Here is a 17605-nt window from a genome sequence, read left to right as displayed (position 1 = left end):
AGTAGGCCAATTAAATAAATAAGACTGGCAGATCAGATAAAAAAATCCAGCTCTATGATGCTTACGAGAGACACATTCACTAGATAGGTTGAAAGAAAAAAGCTGAAAAGAAATGCACTATGAAATCTTAGTCAATGAAGAGTGATAGTTATATTAATACTAGATGAAGTAGACATTAAGCCAGGAAGCATTTTTATGGCTAGAGAGGAATGACTCATAATGATACATATAAATGATAACTTCATAGGAAGATATCAGGATTCTAAATTGTAGGTATCCAGCAACGTAGCCATAAAATATTTATTTATTTTTAATTTTTAAAAAATTTTAAAAAGATTTTATTTATTTATTTGACAGAGACAGCCAGTGAAAGAGGGAACACAGCAGGGGAGTGGGAGAGGAAGAAGCAGGCTCCCAGCGGAGGAGCCTGATATGGGACTCGATTCCGGAACGCCGGGATCACGCCCTGAGCTGAAGGCAGACGCTTAACGACTGCGCTACCCAGGCGCCCCGCCATAAAATATTTAAAGCAAAAATTGACAGAACTGAAAGAGAAATAGATCAATCTATAAGCAGAGTGGAAAATTTAATACCCCTGTCTTAATGGTTGGAACTGTAGCAAAAATTTAAGTTTATAAAAGATATAAAAAACACGATGGATAAACTTGACCTAATTGAAATATATAAAACCTTGCACCCAGTGATAGATTTCCTCTTCTTTCTAAGTGTACATGGATCATTTTTTCAAAATCGACCATATGCTGAGCATAAAACAAGTATCAAACATTTGAACAGACTGAAATAATTCAGAGTACGTTCTCTGAGCACAGTAGAATTAATCTAGAAACACAACTAGATAATCTTCAACCAGCTGTAAATAAAACATCACTTCTAAATAAGCCATGGGTCAAAGATAAAATAGCATTTAGAAAATGTTTTATATTGAACGATAGTATGTAACATGCCACAATTCATGGGGTCCAACTCAAGCAGTGCTTAGATGACAGTATATAGCCTGAGATGTATATAGTGGAGGAAAACAATCTGAAAACCAATGATCTCAGCTTTCTTCTTAGGAAGGATAGCAAATCATACATGCAGAAAGCAGAGGGAAGAAAACAATAAAGATAAGCACAGAAACTAATGAAAAAGAACCAACTATATGAGAGAAATCCAACAAAGGAAAAATGATTTCTTTGAACTAAATAATAAAACTGACTAGCTCTTAACCAGATGGATCAATAGAAGAGAACACAAATTATCAATATCAGGAATGAAAAAGGGAACATCATTTGATCTTACAGATAATTTAAGTATATAATATAAGGATATTATGAAGAACTTTAAGTCAATCAACTGGACACTTTACTGAAAAGGTAAAATCCCTTTTTATTTTTTTCGATTTATTTATTTATTTTAGAGAGAGAGAGAGAGAGTAAGAGCATGCACGAGCCGGGCGAGGGGCAGAGGGAGAGAATCTTCAAGCAAACTCTTCCCTGAGCACGGAGCCAACGTGGGGCTCCATCTCATGATCTATGAGATCACGACCTGAGCTGAAACCAAGAGTTGGATGCTTAACCGACTGAGCCACCCAGATGCCCCGGTAAAATTCCTTTAAAAAGCCTGATGCAGGGTTTGATCTCACCACCATGAAGCCGAAATCAAGGATCAGATGCTTAACCGACTAAGCCACCTAGGCGTCCTGGAATTACTATTTTTAACTACCACCTATAATTTCAAATAAGGATTTGATGCACGTGAAATGATCAGCATTGTCTCTGGCACTATCTAGTAAACTAAAACATCAATCGTATCCATTCAACACTCGCGTAACACGCTAACACACCATTAGCAAACACTAATTTCATTCAGTTTGACAATTTCACAGCAGGCATCTTTGAGATTATTTGTTGCACATATTTTAGCAAAAAAGATGCTGGATTTTTCACATAATGTAACTTCACAACATGAAAGTGATTGCTTGAGAAAGGATCTCTTTCCAAATAACTAAAAGTCTTTGGGAGCAGTAGGCTGGCTAAACTGCGGAGAGGACTTGGGGTTGAGATATTTAGGAATGGATAAATATACTCCAAGAATGAAGTACACTCCCCTCCGCTAAAAAAAGGACCTTGGAAAATTCGGATAGATCTAAATTCTGAATTTATTTGGTGATCAGAATAGCCTGCTCCCCACACTCGGCCTGGGACACTGCAAGAATCAGGAGGCAAAAAGGATTGCCGCAGCCCTTCAGAGATGTGGACCTCTCTCCATGCTCTGCCACGTGCCTCCCCCTTAAACGGTCCCCTCTGACCCAGAGCCCCCAGTTACTACTCACTGTGGACCCTACCTCTCCGAAGAGCACCTTCAGACTGACACCTTCGTTTGGTGGTCTGCTTAGCTTTTTTCGTGTTCCTTTTCTTTTTTTAAACACACTTAAGTTTTTAGAGGTTCACAGCAAATGGAGAAGAAGGCAGAGATTTCCCCCCACTGTTAACAGCGAAGAGAGCAGGACATTTGTTACAATCAATGAACCTACACTGACACATCATTATGGCTCAAAATCCGTAGTTGACATTAGGGCTCGGTCTTGGTGTTGTACACTCCATGGGTTTTAACAAGTGCAAATGGCATGTCTTTACCTTTGCAGTGTCATACAGAGCAGTGTCGCTGCCCCCAAGTCCTCTGTGCCCCACCCGCTCCTCTCTCCCTACCCCCACACCCCCGGCAACCACCGATCCTTGTGCCCTCTCCATAGCTTTACCGTTTCCAGAAGGTCATAGAGAATCGTGGCCTTTTCAGACTGGCTTCTTTCTCTTTGTGATATACATTTAAGGTTCCTCTATGTCTCGTCATGGCCTGATAGCTCGTTTCTTTTTAGGTCTGGATATACCCCAGTTTATCCATCCGCCTCCTAAGAGACCTCTTGTCTGCTTCCGAGTTTGGGCCGTTATCAATCCAGCTGCCGTCCGCATCCGTGTCTGCTGGCTTTTGATTCCAATTCCCCTCCCTTCCCACCCTGGGAAGCTGCGTCTTGGATCCCCATCAGCTGAACACTCCGCACTCCATGAGTCAAGCCCACACCATCCCCTCGCCTGCCCAGGGCCTAGCTTTTGAGAAGACTGAAGACAGCTAAATTGAGAGGAAGGCACAAGACTCAGAAAAACCACCCAGTGCCCAAGACTCCAGATTTATTCTGATTTGGCTTTGGCATTTCTTGGGAAACTTGAATTTCATAGACAATGAATGTGTCGTGGGTATACTCCCGTGGCAATGAGAGACAACAAGCTGCGAAGGGCCAAATCTTCCTTTTGCCCCATGCTACACCCTGACTGGGCTGAGAACAAAGACACGAGACCCTACAGCTGTCAGGGGTGAAACTAACGGGACCGGGGAGGGCAGGTGTACCGGGAAAGGTCCTACGACTCCTGAGACATGTGAGGCAAGCCAGAAGCCTGAGAAGGGAAGGAAGTGGAGAAAGAAGAGGAAAGAAGGAGCAGCATAGGGTTTCTGTTTACCTAACGTTCTCTGTCCCTCGAGTCCAAGAATGAGGGGGTTTATAACAGAAGAGGAGGGAGGGAATCCAGAGCAGGGCGAGCCTGCATGGGCACGTCCTGTCTTCAGCTCTGCTGGTTGGCAATCTCCCTGGGTGGGCCTCTGGCGCTTCCGCACATGTGGTGAGAGGAGGACCAGGGAAGGGGTGCGGGCACACACCCCTTAGATGTGCACACTCCACAGCGGTGTGGGAAGAGCGAGCATGTAAGTTATCTGCCACCCGGGAAGCGTCATGGGCAGCAGTGGTCTGGCCAGCCTCAGGAGCTCAGCAGGCAGGACAGGGGGATGGCTCAGGTGGGTGTCAGGTCGAGGGGGGACACTCACGGCAGCATCACTGTGACACTGGGCAGGTGGGGGGCTCTATTCCTGCGCCCGTGTGCCACACCTGCACACCGTTTGTGCCGAGAGAAGCAACCATGATGGCATCAGCCGCTGTGCTGGGCAAGCCACACTGAGAGGGAAGACTAGCTCCTGCCCTGGTCGCCCCGCTTAAGTTCCATCTTGCTGGAAATAAAGCCAACTCAGCAGAGACAGAAAAGGATCTTGGGGATGGAAGCTCTGAATTGGACTGGGGCGGAATATAAATCATGAATTGTCTGAGAAATTGTTGCCTTCAACTGTTGACGTTGACTGGCCAAGGTGATGTTTTCCTCTACGAAGCAAAATGACGGCGCTTGATCTAGAATCTGTTCCAATGAAATGAAATGACTATTTTAGCGATACAAATCTGCGACTGCACAGTTTGTCTCCGTCCCACACCACGAGGCAGTAGCCTGGATACACGCACTGTCTGTTACAGACCACCTTCAATGAACACGTGGGGATGCAACCAACCAGAGAGACAGTGCGTCATGTCCCAACGTTATGTCCCGGTTAGTCGATTAAGTGAGAAAGCATATAGAAAATATGTAATCATGCTTGCTGCTGTTCCAAATGTTTAGATATCAACATAAAGTCTGCACAGACCAAAACGATGACTGTCAGCATCTTGACCAAGAGCAAGTCAACATGAAGTGAAACTGAGACATTCTTGCAAACGGTCATTGAAATACAGGATGAATCCCAGTGGGTCAGACACACGGTAAATATTAAGAGTCAGAGTGAACCCCACAGGGACACCTGGGTGGCTCAGTGGGGTCAGTGTCTGCCCTCGGCTCAGGTTGTGATCTCTGGGTCCTGGGATGGAGTCCCGTGATGGTCTGGGTCCCCACTCAGTGGGGGGGGGGTCTGCTTGTCCCGCTCCCTCTGCCCCTCCCCCACCCCGCTTGTTCTCCCTCTCTCTCTCTCTCTCAAATGAATAAATAAAATCTTAAAACAAAAACAAAAATCCAAAGTGAATCCCACAGAAATAAGTCAGGGAAAGAGAGTCTACTTGGTTTCGGAGATAGTCCAAAATCCGTGTTTGGGGAAATGAAATTAAGCGCAAATGTAAGCCAGTCTCTGTCTCCTGTTTCTCACCTGTATCTCTAGTCTATCCTTAGAGTAATGTAGGAGGTCGTTAGGGCAGGTATTCATACGCACATTGTTCAGAGCACAGAGCGTCATCAGCACAGACGTGAAGCACGAGCACGAGTGCAAATCAGAACATTTTACCACAAGGAGGAGAACTTTCTCTCACCATCTGGTGGTATTTCTGCTAGCACGTGGATTCTCCGTGTGCCACCTGGGACTCTTCAGGGTGACGTATGCAGCAAGGTATAGGATTTTTTTTTCTCCCTCTCTCTCATGTACACTCCCAATAACGGTGTATGCTTAGGAGGTGCCGTGCAAGTGTGGGGCATTATCGCCCTACGACGTCCTGTGAGTCTCGTGCTTGACCTCTGACATCAGACCAACGCTGAGTCCATGCTGTCTTGAATGCTCCTTGACTGGGGGAATATCTTGCCAAGGAACTTCCAACATGTGATAGAGAAGAGAATCTGGGCGACATTACGGCCGGAAACAAGGGACTAGAGTATAGATGTTTTAAGTTAACATGTTAGGACAAGGAAAAAAATAGGCATTTTCTCTACTTGGTGTTGCTATTAGCCTTTCCAGAATTTTACAGTAGTCACTTACTGCACTTTCAAAAAGACGAAGGTGACATAGGGAAGATAAATTAAAATGATGATGTGAGTGAAAAACAGATCTGGTGCTGTTTTGTTTGTAAAAGGGTAGAGCATTCAGTATATAAAACAATTTTACAAAGAAGATCTACACCAGTTAATATCATCACAGGAAACTGTTCTAATAGCCCTATGAGGGAAGATGACTAGGTGGGTCGGATTAAACCAGGTATCAAGAAGAGGCTGTCTGGGGGCGCCTGGGTGGCTCAGTCGTTAAGCGTCTGCCTTCGGCTCAGGGTGTGATCCCAGAGTCCTTCCTCTCCCACTCCCCCTGCTTGTGTTCCCTCTCTCGCTGGCTGTCTCTATCTCTGTCGAATAAATAAATAAAATCTTTAAAAAAAAATAAAAAATAAAAAATAAAAATTTTTAGTCATTTCAGGGGTGCCTGGGTGGCACAGCGGTTAGGCGTCTGCCTTCAGCTCAGGGCGTGATCCCAGCGTTCTGGGTTCGAGCCCCACATTAGGCTCCTCCGCTATGAGCCTGCTTCTTCCTCTCCCACTCCCCCTGCTTATGTTCCCTCTCTCACCGGCTGTCTCTGTCAAATAAATAAATAAAATCTTTAAAATAAAAAAAAAAAGAAGAGGCTGTCTGTCCTGTTGATCCTTTAGAATCGAAATATGGAGCTAGGGCATGAAATAGAATCTTGAATTCTTTTTTCTTTGAAGTGACTTTGACAACTCTTCTATTTTAAGCCAATTATTTTGCATTTCTTGCCAAAGGTGTATGCTGGCATTTTATATTAATTAACATGCACAGAAAAATGCAAGGCTCCCAATTACCTTAAAAGATGATTAGTCACATTTTTATAAATAGAATTTGTAAATATCACCACATACCTATTCCTGAGAATGTAGAATTTCTTTTCCCAGTTTTTGCTTATCTGTTCTGATTCTTTCTTAAATCTGTAATAAATTCATAGATGGTTAAATGTTGTCTTAGCTACAAATGAACAACTATGCTTCATTATTACCAGTACCTTTCTGTCTTCTTTCTCTCATTTTCTAAATTAGCCTTTAGGACTTGTATTTGCTCCTCCAAAATACGTGCGTCTTCAATCTTTCAATAGAAAACGCATCACAAAGTGAATTACGTGAACAATACACTGTTTCTCCATAAATCTGAAAAGCTATGTCTATTACATAGCATGCATATTCCACCTATCAAAAATAATTTGAGGGAATAGTGAGTTACATTTACTTGCAAATCTCCACAAATTGCAAGAGTTAAAGATCCCATCCTCCATGTCCTGTAAGTGATTCATTTAAAGGCAGCCCGTTCTAAGCAATATTACAAAGCAATCAAAACTTATCTTCATGACCCCTCCCCCTACCAGGTATCCCTTTTTCTAAATCTCGTTTTCCCTCTTCCTGTGACCTCTCCCACTCATGATAGGCAGGAGCTGCTCCAGTTACTCTATTTTCTTTCTTTTTTTCTTACCAAAACTGTTCTCAGGAAAGGATCTGACCAAATCAATCACATAAGAGCTTTATGTCATCCATTTCTCAGGATTGTTTATATTTTACAAGGGGACAAAGTTTAGCAAAAGGAATGAATCCCTAACAGTGGAACCATAGGCATACCACAAATGAGAGCGATTTCTTTGGATCCAGCCAGGATGTACCCCAGAATCAGACTACAGTGGGAATCAGGTGATTTGTCTCTTCTTAAGACTGACTCTCGGTGTAGCTTTCAAAATCATTGCCACTTATTAAGAATAGGCAGCATCAGTATAAACAATAAGCATATTAATAATGGTCATATTAGTCATTATTATACCTTAGCCACTGACACTTTCTCCGCTTCTTCGTGTACCGCAGCTGGTTTTGCGTGCCTCACCTGGCGTGAAAGTAAACCAACGTAAATATAGCATTTCAAATCAGTGCATAAAGATGTGGTTTTTTTCTGCAGCTTGGCGAAAGGCAACTGAGCCTTAGAATATGCCAACCATAGTCCCGCAGGGGCCTTCTCTGCCTTCTCGAATGTGTGAAGCCCATTTGCAACTAGACAATCACGGACCTTTAAAACCAACTTTCCCACTACCATCTTTTTAAAGTGCATTTCTCTACACTCATATATTGGCCAAATTTTACTATTATACTTTTTTTTAATGAAGTGAGCAGTTATTACTCAGTGAAGTCACAAACTTCAAGAAAACTTCATTTTAAATGATGATCATAATGACTTTTCTCTACTGTTTTCTCTCTGATGATAGACTGAACATAAAAATCTGCTTGGTTAGCTATCTCTGTGTTCCTACACAAAGACAAGAAAAGGTGCTCCTTGTTACCATGACTACCTCTCTGGTGGGTTCTGTGACCCAAAAGGCCCTGAACCTGTTGCCCATCTTGGTGAGGTGGGCCCCACCCAGGAAGGTCTAGAGCCAGGTCCGGAACAGGAGCTAGAGAGTTCTGCAGAATAAAGTAAAAGGAACTTAGAGCTAGCTCCCCTTGAGTAATTGGAAACACTGGGAAGAGAGAGAGAGATAGAGAGAGAGAGGGAGAGAATGGCCAGGCAAGGCCACAAGGCTTGGTGGTGCTAGCGTGTGGCAGAGTCGCGGGTGACCAGTGTCCAGGGGTGATGGCCACTCTTCAAATTTGACATGGCATCTTGGTGATGCCTGGTCCCTGTCACTTACCTTCTTCAACCTCCTCAGATTTACATATACAAAGTCATCCTGTGAGTGGGTCCTTTTAGTAGACATCGCAGACTTGGATTGAAGTCAAGGTCAGATTAAACAAAATGGGAAGCAGAGCACCGTGAAATTCGGCAACTGACTTAGTTGGATGGAGGAAGGAGCCAGACATGGCGACAACCACCGGACGAGGCCATGGGCATTGGCAGAAAACCCGGGACATGCTCGGGGCTGCCACAAAGCACAGAATGTGGGTTTGAACCAATTCTATCTGTATCTGAAGGAACAGAGAGAACCCAGCCTGCCACAAATAAAAAATAACAAAATTTATAATAACAGCCATAAAAGCTAGAGTTTATTGAGTGCCTATTACGTGCCAGGCACTTCATATTATTACCGTTTCTTTCTATATACTAACCTATTGACTTCTTCATATTACTTTAGTTTTTTAAACAGATTTTATTTGACTGAGGGCACATGCGTAAGGTGGGGGGAGGGGCAAAGGGGGAGGAAGAAGGAGAGAATTTCAAGCATACCCCATGCTGAGCACCAGCCCCAGTAGGGGCTCAATCCTAGGACCCCGAGATCAGGACCTAAGCTGAAATCAAGAGCCGGCGCTCAATTGACTGAGCCACTCAGGTGCCCCTCATATTACTTTAGATTTTTCGCAATAGGTAATACATGCATTTTTTAAATGAACTGCAAATAGCATACACGAACCTGAAACTCTCACTTCCCAGAAGCTAAGGTTTTGTTTGCTCAGTGTGTTTTGTTTTCATTTTTCTCATCATTATTATAAATAAATAACAGCCTTTATTGACTTGGTCTTCTCCACAAATAAAGATTCAGAATTTAAAGCTTTCACATGACCTTCTACCTGCTCTCTCTCTCCCTCACATGCCTGGATTTTTTTTTTTTTTTTTGCAAATGTTTAGCTCATATCATAGTTGTCTTTATTATCATTTCAAAATATGTAAACTTCTGTATTTTGATTTGTTAACTCCCTACTGTGAAAGATGGGAAATTTATTTAGTCTTTTTCTTTTCTTTTCTTTCTTTCTTTTTTTTTTTTTTGCCCAATACTCTTCACTCTCACAACCTCCCAGTTTTTGGAAGGAATTATGTTTATGTTGTTAATGTCTATAGGATTGTTCTCAAACTATAATTAAGTGCCCCACACTTTATCTACAGTCTGATTCTAAAACGTGTTTCTGCAAATATTATTTACTGCAGGACCAAGAAGTGTAATTGGGAAGACAATGTAAACCTGTAACTAAGCTTTGCTGTTGAAAGGAGGCTCTTCAGAGTGCTGGTCTAATGTCACAACTTGTCATTTTTCTAGCTCCCCTTACTTCTGAGTCACACTTACTTTCTCCTTCTTCTTGGGGCCTTATCATCCTGCATATTGGGTTCTTTCTGTGTTTGGTTAGATTGTTTCTTGAGTAATTTCTTCAAACAGGTTCCACATATAATAAACTTTTTTAGTTTTACACATTCAAAAATATCTTTTATTTTTCTTACATACTCAACTGAGACTTCAGTTGGCTATAAGAACTAGGATTCAAAATTTTTTTCCTTTTGAAAACTTTGGTTTATTTTCTTGTAGCAACCAGTGATGCTGATGAGAAAATTAGTTTCCTTGTTTTCGTTCCATTATAGATGAACTGGGTTTTTTTTTTCTTTTCTTAGTTCTCAGAGACCTAAAATTTCCCTAGGATGAACCTGCTGTTTTCATCAATTCTAAGACATATTCTGTGTCCCACTCAGTGTTTTAACATCTTTGGAATGGAGATGCTTTACAGCTGGTGTGCACGTCACAATTTAATAGGCACCAGTATCGCCTACATAAAATAAAGAGGTGTCTTACAACCATTGGCATCTGGGATTTGATAAAATACAACAGACACTCTCCTTTTCATTTCAATCCTGTTTAGCACTTGATGGGCCTTTCTATCCGAATCTTAATGCTTCTTTGCTTTAGTTTATGGAAATCTTCTTTTATTTCTTTTACTGCTGTCTTATGTCCATTGTACTTGTCTTGCTTCCTGAAAAGTCTGTTAGTAAGGTATCAGACCTCTTGGATCCATCCTTCATATTTTAACTTTTCTCATAATTTCTGTCTGCCATTTTACACTCTGTTCTAAGAGACTCTGTTGTTCACTTAATCTTCCAGATTATTTTTAAAAAAGATTTATTTTTTTTTGAGAGAGAGAGAATAAGGTGGGAAGGGCCGAGGGAGAGGGAGAGAAAATCTTAAGCAGATTCAGTGCTAAGCATGCAGCCCAATGTGGGGCTCTGTCTCACAACCCTGAGATCATGACCTGAGCCAAACTCAAGAGTCAGATACTTAACCAACTGAGCCACCCAGGCATCCAGATCTTCCAGATTATTTTTTTTAAAGATTTTATTTATTTATTTGACAGAGAGAGAGAGACAGCCAGTGAGAGAGGGAACACAAGCAGGGGGAGTGGGAGAGGAAGAAGCAGGCTCCCAGCGGAGGAGTCCAATGTGGGGCTCGATCCCAGAACGCCGGGATCACGCCCTGAGCCGAAGGCAGACGCTTAACGACTGTACCACCCAGGCACCCCCCAGATCTTCCAGATTATTAACTGGGTCTTCAGCTGTGTCAATTTTATTATTCAGCCTGCCCATTGGTGTCTTTTTGCTGTTGTTGTTACTTCCAAGAAATTGTTCTTTCCCTTAGACTATTCCTTTCCCATAGCTGCCTGTCCTTCCTTAATGGAGAAGTTTCTCATGAATGTTTCCCCAAATAGATTTATTTTAAAAATGTCTTTTAAGTTCTTGTCCGTTCCCTGAATTAACTATATTTCCTATGGAGCCAGTGGCTGTTCGTTCTTTTTGTTCTTTTACTCACTAAATATTTGCTGAATTCTTACTATGTGACAGGAACATTCTAGCAACTAAAGGCACAACAGAAAACAGAACAGAGCTGAAAGGGGTAGAACGTAGGGCGCTCTTTGACTGAGAAGGGAACTGCCTAGAATTTCTTATTTGGGCAACTAGATGGACAATGGGACCATTCACTAAGACAAAACAAAATAATTGGAGTAGGGACAAATTTGTATGTTAGTATTCATTTCTTAGTTAATGAAGAAGAACTTGCTAAGTTCAGATTCAGATACTTAGAGTTTTGGAAACCCAGGGCACATTCAAATGATGACATGTAACAGGCAACTGGGACAAGGGCCTGGAATTTGGGAGTGGGGTTGATCCTAGAGATAGAATTTGGAGTCATCAATATTTTAACAGAAGCTGAAGACTTGGATACGGCCATTCATGAAATCTACAGAGAGAGAAAAGCAGAAGGTCAGGGATGGAAGCCTGTGTCCAGGTGTGGCTGACCTGTAATTCTGATTTACCCTTGGCTGATAGGGAATTCCCAAGCCTGGGACCCTAACCCACTGCTCTTACCTTAGTTCTCTAAACTCTAACTCCCACTCCATCAGTCCTCACAGTCCTGGAGAGCCCTTTGGTGGCCCTAGAACCACCCAAATAAATGTTCCTTTAGTTGTTGACACGCTATCTCAAACTCCCTAGGAGAAACCACCAACTACTACTACCAACACTGTGACTCAGTCTTCCCAAGGCCCATGTGACAGGAAGCTAGACAAAAACAAAGCATAAGGTACAATAACACTAATTTAACAAAAATGAGGAAAAGCGTTTGTTATCATTAGCCTTCTGTGGCTTCAAAACTGTGGGGATTACCAAAATGACAGAGGCATGCACTTTTTAGAATCTTTCCACCTATTCGTTCTCAAAGGGCACCATCCACTTGAACTGCCTCTCTTCCCCAGGCACAAGGAGTACAGAATGAGTTCCCTGCCATTTGGTTAACAAGGCACCAAAGAAATCATTGGGGTAAGAATTCCAAGCTTTGGAGGGCACTTGCCAGTATGCTAAGGAGGAAAAAGTTAATCTAAATTTTAAAAAAGCAATCCACAAAAAGTTAGGAAAACAATTCGGTAAAACAAAAAGAAGTTCCCATGTCGAAAGACATTTGTATTTATTTTCTTCACTATCCAAAGTCACGTCCACAATGGAAAGTTTATTAAAAAGACTCTGTGTTTAAATTCACATGTAGTAAAAACGAGTTCCAATTTTTCAAGGCTTTCTTCTCCTGCCTCTCATATAATGATCAACTCTGTAATAACTAAAGATAAGACTGTTGGTAAAGCATATCTGCTATAAAGCAAATAATTATTCAATCTCTCCAAAAGACAATACTCCTACAATGACGAAGATAGCTTCTCTTTTCATGAAAAAAAAAAAAAAAAAGAACACCACATGTAGACTAGAGTGTTTGCTCTCCAGTTTAAGTTGAATTTTCAACTTGACTACAGGATGTTATATTGAATCCTGGCTCCGTGCACATTAAACTGTCATTTTGTTTTGTCAGCTGCTGACATCCCACTCTCTCTGGAATATGCGTGCTGGTCCTGATGGGGCTACTTCCGCTGACAGGTGCAAACACTGGACTGCTAAACAATAGACAGAGGTGAAAATGAATCTCAATATTAATATGAAAGTAGATAACTTCCGAAGTAGGAAAATGTCCATTGAATAACTATAAAAATAACCAAAAATTGTGATTAGAAATAATGTATTATAAATAGTTCTCGTTTTCTGTTGAATTTGTATATATAACCAAAAAATCATAAAATTAGGAAATCAGGTTCATTTATAACAGAGATTATAATTCTTGTTTGTTTTCTATTTTTAGCTCTGAAAACATGTTCAAACATGTTCATCTTCTAAATTAGGAATCAACGGCCAAGGTTTGTAATAACAGAAGACGTGCAATTACGTTTATTAATCACAAGATTAACCATATTCCTTATAAGATCCAGTTTCTCCTTTTCTTGTCAAGGAAGAGTCATTACAGTCCCTTCTTTCTCCTAATTTCCACAAAGGTCCCTCTGCTGAAACTTTGGCCATTCTTTCTGGGCTTTACAGCCTCCTTGCCTCTCCTTTATTTTATTTTTTTTTTAAGATTTTTTTTATTTGTTTATTTGACAGAGAGAGACAGCCAGCGAGAGAGGGAACACAAGCAGGGGGAGCGGGAGAGGAAGAAGCAGGCTCATAGCGGAGGAGCCTGATGTGGGACTCGATCCCAGAACGCCGGGATCACACGCTGAGCCGAAGGCAGATGCTTAATGACTGCGCCACCCAGGCGCCCCCTTGCCTCTTCTTTAAACCATTAAATATATTACTATTGCAACAATCTTTCTATCTCATTATGAAGAAAAATAATCTTCTGTCCCTAAAATTTCATTAATGATTGATTTTACATTAACACTCTTTTTCCTTTTACCTCCTAAGCCAAACAACTATTTTTAAACACCAGTATGTCCCAGTGGATGCTGGTTGGTGGAGGAGTGGGGAGAATGACAAGCCCATGAAGAGAGGAGAACCAGCCTGTGTGCTGGCAATTTGGAGAAAAGAGACTGGGGAATTAGGAACATTGAAATAAAATATGAGACTCTATGCAAGCAAGCATTAATCATTGAAAAGGCCAAAAGGAAAAATAAAATATTTATCTACATATATCACTGGTGAATTTTCTTCCAACAAAATTGTTAAGCTAGGGAATTCTCTCAAAAATAGGACAAGTGTCGGGGCGCCTGGGTGGCACAGTGGTTAAGCATCTGCCTTCGGCTCAGGGCGTGATCCTGGCGTTCTGGGATTGAGCCCCACATCAGGCTCCTCTGCTATGAGCCTGCTTCTTCCTCTCTCACTCCCCGTGCTTGTGTTCCCTCTCTCGCTGGCTGTCTCTATCTCTGTCGAATAAATAAAAATAAAATCTTTAAAAAAAAAATAGGACAAGTGTCCATTTGATGCAGCCCAAGGCCCACTTAATGTGCCCCAAGGGTGCCACTTTCTGTCTGCCAGGGGACTCTCAAACATCTTGGCAGGTGATGGGGCTACAAAGCCCTACAGAATCCAGGCTGATCCAGGCTACATGCAAGTCTCAAGACAAAAGTCTATGTGGGTTAGGCCTCCTCCCCTGGCTCCAGATCGTCCTAGACTTTACACATACTCCTACCAAACTAATCTAAAAAATCTGTAATCAAAACTCTTCCGTGATGGAAATGTCTCTGTCAAAGATGATGAAGCCATTGTTTATACTAGAAAAAGAATAGAAACAACATCTCTGGAAGGCGCTATTAAATTGACAGAGATTGGTTAAGTAAATTACGTTAGCTCCATGGAGTAAAATACCATACATAATTTATTATATACATTGAAAGATGTTCCATATCTCGTTGTGTGTGCAAATCTGCATCAAGATTTGTCTGAAAGGATGGTTATAAGCGGTTTTTAATGATTACCTCTGGGTGGCAGAATTCTTTTTACTTTCTTCTTTGACATTTCTTTATTGAGAAAATTCGGTATAATTATGGATGAAGGTTTTATAAAAAAATTCAGACTTCTGGCATCCCACATAGGATGCAAAAAAAAAATATATGCCACTGTCATATTAATTACTAGAAAAATCCACGTAGACTACAAAGTCACACCCTTTCTTGGACCCATCAGAGAACTGAGGTCACAACCAGGCAACATGAAATCCAAAGAGGAGGAAGACCTTCCACTGGGAGATGTGATGCACAAACAGTCTCGTCTAGAGCAGAAGTAGTCATGCCAATTGCAACACAAGCAGGTAAGAAAAATAAGCTACAATGTATAGAACCACTGCAGAGCAAGGGTGGGTCAACAGAATAGCTGAACTAGCTGGGGGGACATGTTACAAGGGGACTTCACGCTCACTCTCAGCTTTTTATCCCATCTCCTACCATACGCTCCTGAGGATTACTGAGGACAGGGCAGGACACTTGTTGATGGTGCAGACTTCAGGAGGGAATCACCTGATGCTAAGAGAAAAGTACCTTCCCTGAGATAGAAGGAAAAGTCTTAAGTCCCTGGGAGAGGGGAAGCAAACTCTCTGGCCAGTCAGACTCAAAGAAGGTGATGAGTGGAGAAGCGTAAGGAGTAAGCCCTACCCACTTCTCCCGGAGCTTTCCTTCCTAGGAAAGAAAAACTTCCAACTGCTGGCGAGGGCAGCAAAGCTTTTGGTTACAGGGCATAGGTGAAGACATATTATGGTAAGAGGAAAAATAAAAGAAATATTCTCCTTCCCTGGTAAGCAATTATCTTGGGCCTTAGACTCTGTAACAATACCAAGTGGAGGGACAGGAAACTCCTGCCCAAGATTAGCTCCAGATACAGGCAGAGGCAGGCCACCACAGGGAGGAAGGGCAGGCATCCTGAGAGAGCCCACCTCTGAGGCCCAGGCACACAGCACTCCCCAAAGCCTGGTCTGGATTAGAACAAGAGAGAACCCTCTCTGCCTCAGTTATGGACTTACCAAGCAAGAACTGCCTACTACTGAGGGAGGGATAGGAGCATAGAGAAAGACATCCTCTGTGGCACAAGGGGACAGGTTCTGCTGAAGTTGAGGGTGGAGCAGCTCTCAGAGAAAAGCACTGTTCCTCTCACCCCTACTCCAAGCACACATCCACTGCGAAAGCAGCATCATGGCTGCAGTCCATTAAGAACCACAACAGCCACCAAACTCAACTCAATTCAACTTCTCGCTAGATGACTCAACCCCTTACCATAACAATCTGGTGTAAGAAGAGGCAGGCCGTTTCCAGATGTGAATACTGTTTGCTTCCATTTCTACTAGTCTGCACATAATGTTTGGTGTTTAATCAAAAATTATGAAATGGGGAAAAAAGGCAGGGGAAAAAGAACCTATTGTCAGGAGACAAAGCAATTCACAGATTCGAAGATGACCCAGATCTTGGAACTACCAGATGCAGACTTTAAAATAACTGTAAATAACTATAATTAACTACAAATAACTATAATTAAATAATTAAAATGTTAAAGAAGCTAGGAGAAAAGGTGAACAACATGGATGATAATAAATAATGAATTTCAACAGAGAGATGAAATATATATATATATAGAGAGAGAGAGAGAGAGAGAGAGAGTCAAATGGAAGTATTAGAAATGAAAAAGATAACACTAAAAATAAAGAATTTGGGCACTAAAAATGAAGAATTTGGGTGGCTCAGATGGTTAAGCGTCTGCCTTCGGCTCAGGTCATGATCCCAAGGTGCTGGGATCGAGTCCTGCATTGGGCTCCATGCTCCTCAGGGAGCCTGCTTCTCCCTCTGCCTCTGCCTCTCTCTGTCTCTCATAAATAAATCAATAAAGTCTTTAAAAAATAAAAATAAATAAAGATAAAAATGAAGAATTTCTCTGATGACTCATCAGTAGATTCAATACACCTGAGGAAAACAATTAGTGCATTTGAAGGTAAGATGAAAGAAATTCCCCTAACTGAAACACAAAGAGGAAAAAAATAGTTTGAAACCGATGAGCAGAACATCCAAGAAGTGTGGGACAGTGTCAGTCTAACATGTGTAACTAGAGTCTCAAGAGGAGAAGGGGGAGAGAATGGGGCAAAGAGATAACGGGAGATAATGGTCAGAGGTTAATGAAAGACATCAAACCGCAAACTCAAGAAGCTCAAGCAAGGGGCAGAGAGAGAATGCACTGCTAGCAGACCCCGACTAAGAGAGAATGCATTGCTAGCAGACCCCGACTAAGAGAGAATGCATTGCTAGCAGACCCCGACTAAGAGAGAATGCACTGCTAGCAGACCCCGACTAAGAGAGAATGCATTGCTAGCAGACCCGACTATAAGAACTGCAAAAGGAAGTTCTTCAGGAAGAGGGAATATGATACCAGATGGAAACCTAGATCACTCAGATCTACTCTAAGAAATGAAAGCTCCGGGGGGATGCCTGGCTGGCTCAGTCGGTAGAGCATGTGACCCTTGATCTCAGGGTTGTGAGTTCAGGCCCCACATGGCGTGTGGAGCTTCCTTAAAAAATAAATAAATAAAAAGATTAAGAAATGAAAGGTCCAGAAATGGTATAAGTGAAATGCAAATGCATTTGACAAATCTTCCTGTGACAATTATATCCGTTTTTTAATATGAAAATATATTAAACTTTAAAATTTTTGAAGGATACAACATGTTAGGAATTCCAAGGACTGTGCTTTTGATGGCAACATTGGAAAAGGTTATCCAGGGGCATTTGAAGCAAGATGAATGGACAGTAATGAGTTTTACAATGACTTTTTGGAGAGTGCTTAAGAAACACTATCTTCACCACTGAGACTAAGCTATGGGGTAGGAAATTGCCAAAGTTTCCTAAAAATTGCAGTGACTTCTTCTTGATCTCCTAGCAATCAGTTATTTGGGTGCTTCAGTCTGA

At 41.8% G+C, this 17605-nt stretch overlaps 1 protein-coding gene across 2 annotated transcripts in view; it reads right to left on the bottom strand.

Annotated features, from left to right (window-relative positions):
- The window catches only part of CUNH10orf67 (chromosome unknown C10orf67 homolog), a 136757-nt gene that overhangs the window by 31581 nt on the left and 87571 nt on the right, over nucleotides 1–17605 (bottom strand). For both annotated transcript variants that reach the window (XM_040645327.1, XM_040645326.1), the window contains 3 exons: nucleotides 7434–7493; nucleotides 6634–6713; nucleotides 6494–6559 (listed from right to left, as the gene is read on the bottom strand). In XM_040645327.1, the coding sequence (XP_040501261.1) occupies nucleotides 6494–6559; nucleotides 6634–6713; nucleotides 7434–7493 (206 nt within the window). The remainder of the gene's footprint in view (nucleotides 1–6493; nucleotides 6560–6633; nucleotides 6714–7433; nucleotides 7494–17605) is intronic.

This window comes from Ursus maritimus, unplaced genomic scaffold (assembly GCF_017311325.1).
Source record: "Ursus maritimus isolate PB19 unplaced genomic scaffold, ASM1731132v1 scaffold_31, whole genome shotgun sequence".
Lineage (NCBI taxonomy): Eukaryota > Metazoa > Chordata > Mammalia > Carnivora > Ursidae > Ursus > Ursus maritimus.
Note: the sequence above shows the minus strand (reverse complement) of the source record. Positions and strands in the feature narration are given on the sequence as shown.